The sequence below is a fragment of the Periophthalmus magnuspinnatus genome, chromosome 16 (assembly GCF_009829125.3).
Source record: "Periophthalmus magnuspinnatus isolate fPerMag1 chromosome 16, fPerMag1.2.pri, whole genome shotgun sequence".
Taxonomy (NCBI): Eukaryota; Metazoa; Chordata; class Actinopteri; order Gobiiformes; family Gobiidae; genus Periophthalmus; species Periophthalmus magnuspinnatus.
In genome coordinates, this window is record NC_047141.1 from 12,450,595 (window position 1) to 12,464,401 (window position 13,807).

At 38.1% G+C, this 13,807-nt stretch overlaps 1 protein-coding gene across 2 annotated transcripts in view; it reads right to left on the reverse strand.

Annotated features, from left to right (window-relative positions):
- Positions 1-2,320: 2,320 nt before the first annotated feature.
- The window catches only part of LOC117383989 (protein argonaute-3), a 43,336-nt gene continuing 31,849 nt past the window's right edge, over positions 2,321-13,807 (reverse strand). For both annotated transcript variants that reach the window (XM_055228167.1, XM_033981246.2), the window contains exons 13-19: positions 12,780-12,939; positions 11,814-11,904; positions 11,516-11,710; positions 10,813-10,947; positions 10,254-10,355; positions 9,606-9,805; positions 2,321-9,129 (exon numbers count right to left, since the gene is read on the reverse strand). In XM_055228167.1, coding sequence (XP_055084142.1) covers positions 9,021-9,129; positions 9,606-9,805; positions 10,254-10,355; positions 10,813-10,947; positions 11,516-11,710; positions 11,814-11,904; positions 12,780-12,939 — 992 coding nt within the window. In that variant the 3' untranslated portion in view covers positions 2,321-9,020. The remainder of the gene's footprint in view (positions 9,130-9,605; positions 9,806-10,253; positions 10,356-10,812; positions 10,948-11,515; positions 11,711-11,813; positions 11,905-12,779; positions 12,940-13,807) is intronic.

The following is a 13,807-nucleotide window of genomic DNA, read 5'->3' on the forward strand; positions in this document are numbered from 1 at the left end:
GGGACAAGCGCCTATATGCTCCCTCCAGTCCAGGGCCACCGCGGGACATTAGTCATCCCGGGACAGGGCACAGGGGGTGGGGCAGTAAGTCAAACGCCCGCCCCACTCTATATCAACCCCCCACCTGCACTGACACTAGCACTTGTCGAGGTTAGGCCCAAATGAAAATGTCACCAGTGAGATACAGCACAGAAATACAGAGGTCAGAATTCCAGGGATGAGATGGTCAAGGCAAGAGGAAGTGCACGAAGAAGACACAGTGTTTAAAGGTGCATTACGTAACTTTTCTGGTAGGAGGTTGAATAATACTTGTCTCTATGGTGGTGTTAAAGGCACTGTACCTGATTTGTTTGAGTTTTGAACCCTACATGTATGACCTGGACTCAGTATTGTTTAAATAATGCAGAGTTAATATAAAACTGTGGGCGGAGATAGGGGGTAGGTGTAAACAGCAATTTTCTGAACACTCTAAACTCGAATGCAGGACAATTCAGGATTACTCAAACATACATGAATCAGTTGAAATAAAACTGACTAGCTTTTTGATGAGGGAACACAATTACAACATGGTTCATAAAAGTCAATTCTGAATAATATGTTAATTAATTAAGTGTTGATCCTTTAGCGTTAATCAAGTTTAAATGTTTTATTTTATCACCTTAGCATTGATATTTTACTTTTTAAAGTTAAAGTAATGATGTAGGGACCAAAAATAATCCAGCCATTTGAGCATCCATGATGATAGAGGATTGTGGTCCTATCAGTGGTGGAAGAAGTATTCAGTTATACCACAGCAAAAAAAAAAAAAAAAACAAAATACAAAAATCAAAATAAACTCAAATAAAAACTCAAATAAAAGTAAAAGTATCATGTGGAAAAAACAAAAAAACAAAAACTACTTAAACAATAGTAATAAAGTACCCATTTAAAAACGTACTTAGAGCTTAGAGGGTTTTTTTTTTTTTTTTTTTTTTTTTTTTTTTTTTTTTTTTTTTTCAAATGTATTGATTTTGATAAAGATTTGTGCCAAATTATTTTTATTCAGCAGAAACAATTCAATCAATGTTTTTTTATTTGTATATTTTAGTTAGCTTAAATTCTGAACATGTTAAAAATAAACTCCCTTTTTCAGAAGGTCTTAAATAATCATAATTATACTTTTACTTTTCAGTCCAGTTCAGAAATGTATTGGAGTAGAAAGTAACGTAAATTTTAAAGTTGATACTTTTACTGGAGGAAAGTACAGATACCTAAAATGTGTACTTAAGTGCAGTACTTTACTTGTTTTTCTTCCGTTACTGTCCTCTGTCATTTTACTTTTCTTGTAATCATGGGCCACAAATGCAGCTGGTACATAACACTAAAGGAAATGTCGCCCTCTGCTGGTGGATCAGGGGCATGAACATTTAATGCATCAATAGTTGTTTTATTGAATACAATTACAAAATGAGATCTTCTCAAGTAAATTTGAGGTATATTAGGCCAGTATTTGCATAGATGTAATAAGTTTAGGCCAAAACCATATGAACGTGTATTAAATGTTTAATATGTAGAAGGTAGTCTCTGTGTGGGAGCAGCCTGTGGAGTGACGTGAAATGAATGAATGAAACACAGGCAAATATATATACCACACTTTATAATGCCAAGTGAGTATAGTGAAAATGTACCCGGAATTTCCATCACAGACATTTAAGCCTAGAAAAAAATATAATCCAAAAAATCCAAAAGATTTTTTTATTTCAACATAAAAGACTTGATGAAATACATGCAGGCTATTAGAAAAAATGATGTAATATGGGCTACATGTATTTTAAAGTGGGACTTAACACCTAAAGTTTGAGCAGTTCTATTTGAAATCTTGTTGTGAGCAAACTGTGCCTGTGGACTAAAGAAGAGAGTGCAAAGAGGAGGGGCGGGGTCTAGAAATAGAAAGAATGGTGTGATTGGTCTAACAGGTATCCACACTTCAAACTCCACCCCTGCAGCCAGGTGTTTGTAAACATAAACACCTGTCTGTAATCAGGGCAGTGTTTTGTGATGTCACCAACTACTGGAAATTACAGGGGCCACTGAAGGCAGCACAAACATGGATTTAGGCAGTTTTGACCAGAAAGTTGCTAATTTACATAACTACTTTTTGCACTAAAGTTGCCAAAACATGAGTAATAGTGAAAAAAGTGCATTTTGAGTTTTGTTCCACTCAAATGTAGTACTGCCACCCCAAAAGTGCAAAAATGTATTTATTGCTGTGAAATGTGATCTGTTTGTCTAGTAAAGTGTAGTGTAGAGACAGCTTTTGTAAACATGACAAAAGGTCGTGTGAGGTAAAGCAAGGCATTTTATTGCAAGTATTAGTCAAAGATACACTTCAAACTGAAGCAAAGCAACACTAAAAGGCCAACAACAGTCAGATACAAAAAGAAACGTGTAGTGAAAAGTGAAAGGAATCAAACCGCCAGTGTTACAGAGCCTTTGTAACGTAATGGTGATGCGTTCAGGTGCATCCGGTCAAATAAGACTGAAATCACAAGTCATGCTACATTGTTGAAAAACTGTCAAAAAACTCTATTAGGTCCTTGGCCACTATCAGACACTTGCCTTGAAAACCACTGTAGACCAAACATGGCGGCACGGGACTAATCTCTTATTTGCAATATTTGAAGACGGAATGCTAAAATTAAACACGTTACTGTCAGAATACAAATTTCAAATTATTTGGATTGAAAAGTTATTTTGTTTTGTCAGATCAACGATAATTAAAGCCAAAAATACAGCATTTGTACTCACATTGATTCATGACACAGGCACAGTTCTCCCGCTTTTGGGTAAAAAAACAAACAAAATATAAAGTAGAATTAAAGTGTATAAGCCCAATTAGGAAACAAAATGGGAAAAATGAACCAGAAATATGGCTAGAATACATGAAACACACAACACAATACGTACCAAGTCAAATTATTATTAGTTTACAGAAATTGTTATTAAAATTTTGAACGTATACAGTTTTGAGTAGATCAGCAGCGATATTAGTGGTTTGTTTAAGTGAAACCCAGTGGACAATGTGGACAGGTCAAGTACGTAGGTTTTGTAGTTAGGCATTTGCAGAGTCACATAGTAATCTGAAAAGCACTTAAGGTTGAGGCATGTTTTATCTTCTATATAGTGGAATGAGACCAGTTCCTGTTTTTGTAAATGAAATTATAGAAATCATAGTTACGTTTAATAAGCAATTCATAAACATTTGTGACACAGAAAATAGCCTTCCACTTTTAAATGCTCCCTTACAGAGTTCAGGAATTGACATGGCTAATTTGGCTATTAGCATGATTAGCCGTTAGCTAGGGAGACGGTATGTTTACATGCAGTTAGAATTATCAATTTATTTGTAATTTTGTTTTAATTTTTTAGAATCCAGATGGGAAATTTTAAAAAGTTGGAGGAAATAAACAAAGAGAAATTATGTTAGCTTATCAAAAATGTTAGCTAGCATTCACTCACTGCAAAAAATGAATATTTAGCAAGAGATGACATTAAGTTGACATTATTTGATTTGTTTCACAACCTGGTTTCAGAATAATTTGTTTTTTATATTTTTAATTCCAACAAAAAATTTATTTGCCTAAAATATAAGGCAAAGTACAAATCAAAAACAGAGCTCAAATAATCTAGGTTAAATAAAGTAACTCCAACTAGTCCAACTAGTTCAAACTCAAATTAGTCATTTTATTTCAGATTATAACAGAGTCCTCCAAAAATAACTCATTAACCCATATTTAATTTTTTGCAGTGTTTTGGCATCATCTGGTTTCCATAGTGATTAGGTAATGTTTCAGATGGGTTTCATTTGTTCTAGTTGCATGTGAACATACAAATAGTGCTGTGTTTGGTGGGAAAGGCGTTCTCGGTAAACGTTTGAAACATTTAAAGGAGAAATGAGCAGTGAACTTTTGGCTCTGTTTGTCAACCCCTCGACTCCGCCCCCCTCCATGTTTTTGTGCTTGTGTATCTGTAAGGCGTCAACATGGAGGGGGAGGGGCTAAGGCCGCTTCCTGTTGGCTCCGCCCCTTCCACGCTATATGCAAGCTAGTATGTGATGCGGAGACTCCAGCCGCGTATACTCAATAAATACACCATAAAATATTCCGAATATATATAGTTTTCATATATACTTATAGAACAACACATTTAAATAGGACAACAAAAAAAGTCGGCTCAAGAACAATTTCTCAAAATCGGATAAATGTTAAGACAAAACAGAATATCTTACAGTTATTTCTAAAATAGTATAAGAATATCGCAATCAGGCATTACTCAAGCATTATATGTAAAAGCAATTTGAAGGATTTTTGTCATGTAGTTTAACATATGCAGCATACCAAGGTAAGTGAGGTGCAGTGTTTTGAGATCTCTTGTAAAAATAAGACCCCCCTTTGCCCGAACTGAAGAGTTACCCATGGATCTACCTTGATTATACAGACACCCTGGACTCAAATAGCAACCGGTTCATACAATAAAATGCCATGGTTTAAAGCTAGTGGGTCTATAACTGACAAAAGGATTAGCAATTTTGCAACATTTCAGAGCAATGCAACCTGAAACCCATTCGCACAATATTGTTTTTATGGATTTTCTTGTTTTGGGTCCACTTTTTTTTTTTTTTTTTTTACAATTCAACAACTTAGAATTTTTGGATTGTTAATTGTAATGGCAATAGTACTCATTTTAATAACTCATGAAGCCAATGGCTTGGCTCACCTTCAACTGAATAATACAGGAAGTTTTTAGTTCAACATTTTAAAAAGATAAAAAATGTGGACATCTTGAGTTCCACTGCACTAGCTGTAATACATGACATTTAGAACCGAGGAAAGCCCAAAGAGCACGGGGGCGGGTCACACTTCCGCTGAGTGACTGTAGTTTGGGGGGACTTGGTCTGGTGAGGTGAGTTCTGGAGGGACTTGGCTTTGTGTGTGTAAAAGTGGCAGTCTCTAAAGTGCTGTGCTAAGTTTTGTCATTTGTGAGCAGGGCTGTGGCAGAACACACTAGTGTCAGCTTCGTCCCCAGCACCCCCCATAAAGCGTACTCCTGTACCAGCGCTACCGTTCGGTCCAAGGAACTAAAAGCAATAGCAGAACCTCCACCATGACAACTCCGCTGTTTTATCCAACTTCACACAAGTTACAACTACATGAAACAAGCTAACATTTCAACTCCGCTACATGAAACATAAGTTGACTTTCAACTCCGGTACACTGAACACAGGAGTTAGGATTCAACTCTGTTACATGAAACGGGAGTTAGGATTCAACTCTGTTACATGAAACGGGAGTTAGGATTCAACTCTGTTACATGAAACGGGAGTTAGGATTCAACTCCGTTACATGAAACGGGAGTTAGGATTCAACTCCGTTACATGAAACGGGAGTTAGGATTCAACTCCGTTACATGAAACGGGAGTTAGGATTCAACTCCGTTACATGAAACGGGAGTTAGGATTCAACTCCGTTACATGAAACGGGAGTTAGGATTCAACTCCGTTACATGAAACGGGAGTTAGGATTCAACTCCGTTACATGAAGCAAAAAATTAACATTCAGCTCCATTATACGAAACACAAATTAGCGTTCAACTCTGTTACACCTGTGCCAAGAAAACTAATGTACAGTGAGTGCATTATACAGTTCAATCTACGCTGCAAAATGTTACTGAAAAGGAGAATTGTTTGATTTGACATTTTATCGTTCAATTGACAGCACCATCGAGAGAAAGGCACTTCCTGTGGACTTTTGACCCTGCTGCTTCCCCCCACAGCTAACTGAGCAATATCTCCTTTCTTTGACAATGCCACTTCCATCGGACTCCTAACTACACTTGGAAAATACTCACAAAAGCTGTTCGCTGACACTGAATACCCCACGAGGCCAACACATCTGCTATGTAAACATGTGTTCAAGAGCCTTCACCCCAACACCCTTTAGGCACAGCAGAGAGAGAACAAGCATTGCAACATAACACCACCTCATAACATCTGACTGACCACACTTACTGACCACTAACTTATCTCTCTCTTTAAAAAAATGGATGGGATTCTATAGCTGTGGAATGTAGCCCACTTTTGGCATGAGGGCCTTGTAAAACAAAACAGTACAGATACGAAGAGCAACAATACGATATACAGACTTCGTCAAAGCACAGAGGAACATTTCTACTCTTTCTATGAAGTGGCAACAAGGCAGAGATCTGGCCTAAATTCTCTAAAAAGAAAAGCAACAACTACTAGCTTCGACGCAGTTTGCATTGATCACGTCAGTCTATTTTCAAAAGCACTTGGACCAATAAGGAGCGAGCTTCAGCACCAATTTAAGGAAAAAAAAAATGACATTCAAAGTGTAGATTCTCACTCGTGCTGTCCACTTGGAACTATTATTGTCAACACAGTCAGTTTTTTAAAGGCCTTGTACAAAAGTTGAAACCACACTTCTCTCTGTTATAACAAATAATGGGCTGCACGAAAAAAAGATACATTTCAAAAACATAAGTCCACATCCCTATATCAGTAACAGTACGGAAGTCCAAACACGCACGGCTACTTTCAACAACCCACCAAATGCTATACAGCGACACAGGAACAGTCTATTGCAGTAATAAAACTTGATCTTTTTTTTTATACTTATGATATACACTGATAACTAACATTAAGGTATTTTTTTCTATTAGCAAAAATAAGTGGTGTGCATCACATAATTTAAAATGTACAAATATACTTTCCACCTATCTGGCTTTTCAAAAAGGCATCAGGACACTAGGGGGAGCCACTGGTTTCTATGCTGGAGGGCTAGCTAATGACGGCGCAGAAGGGGCTACAGAGGTGAGAACGCCCCCATGTGGCTCTGTTGTAGCATAACTGCAAAATAACAAATCCAGCAATGGGACGGTACATGTACTTTTTGGCCAATGGGTTTGTGCCATGAGGAAAAATGTAAATGTATTTACTACAATTATGGAAAAATATCAAATAGGAAATTTTCTGAGAAGCAAATCTGAGCAGGTTAGCAGTTTTTTTTCCAACATAAGATAAAAACTGCGATTTCCATTCATCTTGTTATAATTTCAGAAGATCTTGAACCCGTTTTCTATCAAATTTAAATGAATGCATTTGCAATTATACACATTTGCGCATATGAAAAGTACAGTGCTCTAAGGATTCATTCTTAACATCCTACTGGAAGCAGCATTATTAGACTTTTGAATTATGTTAATGGGATTTCCTGCCAGTTGTGCAGGATTTAAACATAGATCTACAATTTTAAGACAAATTCAGCTCATTTTCAAATTAGTTTTTTCAGCTTATCCAAAACTACTGGCCACAAAGTACACCTACCCTATCCTCCAGTGATGCTTAGTGACTGAGGAGTAGCACCCACCAAGCCTCTAAAGAACATTGTCCTGCTCAGAGCGATTCAGATTCAGACTGAAGTATAGCACCACACCTGTGTTCCCTCCTGAAACACGCTTCTTTTAGTGCAGTTTCACGTGTTAAAAACATCACAACTAGAGATGATCTTCGGCAGCACAGTTCTCCACTTTTGAGTTTACGGTTTCTGCAGCTCAATCACGTACTTTGTTCTCAATCTAGATGCACTTTCGCTTAGTAGTTGAAAAATACACGCCTAGAATTGGACTGCCTCAAAGCCCATGATAGCAGCGGAGTACACACGTTGAGAAGCTAGATTTAAATGCTGCTTTTACGTAGCACTAACATTGGTTAAATTAATAAATATAATAGATAAATAAATGATTCTACAGAAATTTTTAGTACTGTCAGTTGTATATAGCACACTAGATACCCATTTATTATTACTAGAATCGGACTGACCGTTAAATGCTTAAAATCCACCAGGCACTTGAATACTAATCTTTATAAACCTTACACCAGTATCATAGGTAAAATCTTCAAATAACATTTCCGCAATATGCCCGTTAACAAAGTAATATTGTCGAAATAGAAAGTCCTTCAAGTACAATAAAAAATAATTCACCGTCAGCATTTATAATCAAGGCCATATACTTTACAAAATCTGCTTTAAAATGAAATGTTTCTGTAACCGTTTAAGTCCCCAAGAATTACTCTTCCCTTCATTCTGATTATTGCACTAGAGAAAAACTATTGTGTTGCACTGACTCACCATATAATTGAGTAAAAGAAAGCATAGCAGGAAACGAATACTAAAAGGATCTAGGCTTGAAAAGATTAAATATTGAATTAAAATGCTTCACATAATACCAAAGATATTGAATTACAACAACAGTGTGAAAAAGAAGAGGCGAGAATTCATATATCAGCCACTGTGCCCCATTTAAAAAGGGGGAAAAAAAACAGCTAAAAGAATCTTGTCTGAGACCTTACCAGACAGCTTGGGGCATTTTTACCTCATAACCAACAGGTGGCAGTGCGCTCAAAAGAAATACAAAGAAGAATATCAAATAGAAAATAAACAATGATGTGACAGTTAAATATTTCTGGCTCTAGACTCTTTTGCATTCTCTGCTTTGTTTTGAAAAAAACAAACAAAAAAAACAAAACAACACACGCTAAAACAAAAGTATAAAAATGCTGCTCATACTATTGATGGCAATGGAGCAGATTCACTACAGAGAGATTGCGATAAATACAGTTTGGAAAGAAAGGATGTCACGCGAACAAAAACAAGCACCACAAAGCGACAAACGGATGGGCGAAACAGATCGGAGGGGTGCAAAAATGGTGGGAATCTGGTTGGCTGGTTCAAAATTGCATAATAGTGCTGAGTTTGTCTCGTATGTCGTTTTTAAAGCCACGTTTTGCATTCTCCAGTCCAGTGTGGGGGCCCCTCCTCCCTGCTCTCCTCTGCACAGTGTCCGGTCCGGATTGACGTAGGCGTAAAGGGATGAGAGCTGCTTCACAGGACCAGACAGGCGCGCTAGTATGAGAGCGAGTGAGTGTTTGGATGTGGTGGTGATGAGGAGGAGGTGAGGACATCTCAGGCGAAGTACATGGTCCTCAGGGTGTCATGGTGGATCTGCACGGCTTTGGCCAACGCCTGAGGGTCCCGGCCGTTGCTCTGACCAGACACATGGCTGCCTTCAGCGCTGAGGATGAGACCAGAGGAGAGAGTGAGGTATGGGACATATGAAGGTCTGTGGGGGTCTAAAATGGCTTGTAGCAGTGCGTAATGTAATGTTATGCACTAAAGGCAATTGTGCCATTTTTAAATTGCATGTATGTACGCGTTTGATTTCCAGACTTCTGTAAATATCTACGTGTTTGCAGTTGTATGAGGTAGAACCTATTTAAACTACATATTTTCTACAGTAATAAGAGCATCTATAAAGAGTAGAGCCAAGCAGAAATCCCACACGTTGGAGAGAAAGACAGAGGGTGGCTGGCTGCTTAGAACTCCACATTTAAATCAAATTCACAAAACCTTCTTAAATTTATATGATAATTGACTCTTACAATATTCAACTATAAACAATCCTGTACTTAGAGATACAGCACCTTCCAAAGTAAACATGATGGATCCTGGCATGTTTCAGACAAGCCCCTCTTGAAGCTGCCTGCTCACCTGTCATGTTCCTTGTCCACCAGATGGTAGCGGGCGCGGAAGGCCACCAGGTGGGCGTAGTATGCGGGTGCAGGGATGGATACAGAGCGGGTACAGCGCACGTACGTGTGGCACAACTGGTAGGTCAGCAGCTGGAACTCATCAGCCGTGAAGCAATTGTCGTCCCACAGGACGTGGTAATGGGAGGGTCGGCTGGTGCCCTGCAGCATCAACACCAGGGTTAAACAGAGCTCAAGCAGCACAGACTGTGTATCCCTACTGTGTGGAATATATTCAGCCTGGTGTCTATAGGTTATGTGTTTAATGATTTAACAACTGAAGGTAAAAATGGTGGCACCACACCTTCAAGCACAGTAGTTACTTTTAAAAACTATAATAATATACATATATTTTGATAAAGTAGAGTATAATTAGGTAGGGTATGAGACAATTTCCACAAGATGAGATGGGACACGAGATTGGGAAAGAAAAGATTTTGTCTTGTGAGATCTTGTGGCACAAGATCTTTTCCCATCCCTCATAATAAGTGTGATACTGTTCCACACGTAGTAGAAGTAGAAAAAGAACCGATGGTTTGCCGTTATAACACTTATTTTATCAAAATCTAAAAAAAAGGTTTCCTAGTTTAAAGACAATGCATGCTCCAACCTGTATCCCAGCGTGACTGCAGAGGTAAAAGTCAAACTCATAAGGATGTGTGATGTCCGTGTCCACTGTAGTACCAGCAGGAATGTTTCCACTGCGTCCAACCTGACAAACAGCACAGAGCAGTTCAACTTAATACTCCCCAGACCACAGCTTTGTTTAAAAAACACCAAGTCAGCAAGAACAAGCTTAATAATTGTCTGAAAAATAACTTTACATTACGATGCATTTTTCCCTGCTAAGCTTTACCAAGTGCTCTCCTATTAACCAATTAAAAGCCTAATGCCCCTGGGTCTGCTCTCCTCTGTATGACAGTATGTAACATTAAGCGTGTGCTGCCTCGGCGATAGCCCTGTCTAACTCTAGGGGCCTTAAGTGCCACTCCAGAGCATTCACTTTGCAAGAGGCTTGAATGAATTAATTGACAATAATTACATGGGCTGAGTGGGTTGAGTGTTGCAGCACACAATCCGGTATTTATGAGGGCCAATATTGAGCTCTTAATATGAATACATAAATATACATAAATATGGTAAATATGGTGAGGGGATTATGTACTCACTCTTTCGTTTCGGTCGGCACAGAAGAGGCGCGTGTGGTGGCGTTTTTGCACAACAATGTAGGTGATGCCCGGCTGGTATTCCTTCTCCAGGCTGATGCAGGCTTCACGGATGGCCAGCAACTCGTAGTACAGCACCTAATAAATAAATCTGTTGTAGGCCTGGTATAATTGTGTGGGCACGGCATGTTCATAAACATCAGCAGGTATTGGTTTTGGGCAGAAACATAAAACATTTATTCATATTCAAATGTGGATTCATGTTTAGATTTAGACTAAACTAAATTTTCCTGTCCAAAAATTCTTGTCCCTGGCATGGCCCAGCAACACATGGACCACCTAAGTCTTGACTTGGCTCAGGCAGAGAATCTAACTGAACAAAAATATGTAATATAATGTAATATAAGGTTTTTTCGATACCAGTATTGGCAAAAGCACTGACACGCATTTTCAGGTATCGTATCGGCAAGTACTTAAACCAATACACCCATCTGATACCTCACTGTATTTTTCTAGAGAAGGACATATAGCGCCGCAGTTGTTTTGTTTTGTGGCTAATGCTCCACTAATTGTGGAGGCTTTATAGACACTAAGGAATATTTATACAATAGTACAATAGGCTTTGGTTTACCTCTTTGATACCTAGATAAAAAAATATGTTTTCAAAACTCTAACATCAACTTCATCCCAAACCTCTGTAGCTGACCTGTCTGAACTGTCCCTCTGACACTCCGTCCCTATAGAAGATGATCCTGGTAGGCTTGTATCGCGTGGACTTGTAGAACTGGATGAGTAACTCTCGCACCATAGAGGCCAGGTCCTGGATGACCTCCTGCCGTGGCCTCTGCACACGCACAGTGGCACAGTACCTGCTGGGGTGGGCATCCATACTGCCCACTACCTGCACGAGAACCAACCAAAAAAAGGAAAAAAAAGTAAATTAAATCAGAATATATTGAACTGTCAGGGATTGAATGGATTGCATGAAAATAAACTATACTTACAGCTGCAATTGAAGGCTTCTTCCCATCTCCAGCAGGGGGGTGTGTGACATCTGCTCCCAGGAAGATGACTGGCTGCTGAAACACTGATGGCCTATAGGTAAAAGTTGAAGAGTTCAATCACATATTGCATTGTATTTGAAATTAGGAATTTGGAAATGGTAATATGGTGATTATAACAACAGTTATTATAAAATTTGGGGTCTACCCATCTAGAGCGATGGTTATAGTGTCATTCACTGCTATATTTAATGCAGCTCTATGCTCAAAACCATTTGCAGTGGTCCAAAGGTATCCCTCCCTTTCCTCCCATTCCAATTATTCAACAAGATGAGTTTGTAAGTGCGTTTCACAACTTTCAGAGGCACACCATTGCTAACAACAATTAGCATGCTAACTGCACATCAGTCGAACTTCCTGGTTCACAGCAGATAAAACTGCTTTAGTATTATTATATCTGTACTGGGTCCAACAAATTTTACTTATTTAAAAAAAATCTAAAGTACGAGCTCTCAGAAGACGCATATAGCTTTGTTTACTTTTTTAACTTTGCTTTTTTAAGGACTTGTATCCAATTTCAGGGTCTCAAGTCTGCAGTGTGCTGTCTGCATCTAAATATGAAGCATTTTATTGTCATAATCAGGAAGTGCTCATTAGCATACTAGTTGTTGTTAGTTTTATGATCACGGCAAAACTCTGCATTGGTCTATGAAAGTAGTGAAAAAAACTTATAAACTCATTGTGGTGAATAATCAGGATGTTTGAAATGCATAAGGTAAGTGGAGTATGGACCACTGCAAATCGCTTAAAATTAACTAGGGTTTTTTTCACATTTTTAAGACGGTAAAATTCCAGTATAGTGCCTTTAAAGTTAATATAGAGGTAATGTAATTGTTTTATGACCTAGACTCAAGCAAAACTGTGATATGAATTTTTGCAGTACACCCTTAACACTGCCCACAAACTGACCGCTGATGAGGGACGAGGATGTTGTTGATGCCTCCCAGCTTGACGTTGATCTTGAGGCAGAGGTTGGAGAGGGTCTGAGGAGACGTCTTCACCACATTCTTCACCTGAACACACTGTGTGGCCATGCCCAGCAGAGTGTCGCCCACACGCTTCACCTCCGCTAAAATACAAACAGGTGGTCAAGAGAGATGTCAACATTATTCAGTTAATTGATAATTGTGATTATTCGATTCACAGGATCAGAGATGGTAGAGTAGCCGCACATTTTACTCAAATAAGATTAGCAATACTCCAAAACAGAAGTAGAAGTGCAAATTCGTGCTCCAAGAAATTACTCAAGGAAGAGTACAAAAGTATTTTGTGAGTAAGTAAAAGTAAATTAAAGAGTAACTGTTGGGATGTAACAACTAATTTATCATTTCAAGTTAATGTAATTTGAACAACAAAACAATGGACACAAAAAATTGAAAAAACTACATTATATCTGAAGGAGTGGTACAAGAAACTCAAATCATTTAATATTGTCAACATAAAGCGTAGTAACCTTTACTCAAGTAAGAGTGTTGTTACTTCACTAAAAATATTACTTAAGTAGAAGTAAAAGCATGCTGCTAGGAAAATACTCAAGTAGTACAATTTCTTAAAAAACTTACTCAAGTAAATGTAACTGAGTACTACCCACCTCTAGACATGAAAATGGTAAGGACTAAAAAATACTTCAGTCAAAACATGCTCCAAAACAGTAAGCTACATGTAAAGAAATCATTTTGTCTGGCCGTTTATGCTACATTAACTTTACTCAGTCAGTCAGAAATGTTGATTTCATAAAGCTCACAGACTGGAGTGGTATTGTATTGACAATGTTAATATCAGAACTCTAAAATTTGATATTATGACAGTCTAGTGGTTAAAAAAAAAGGACTAAATACACTCAATTTGACTGACGCTGGCAATCTGTAAACAAAATTTCATGATCACGATACTAAAATTACAATCTCGATTTTGATAATTAGGAAATTGCACAAAAC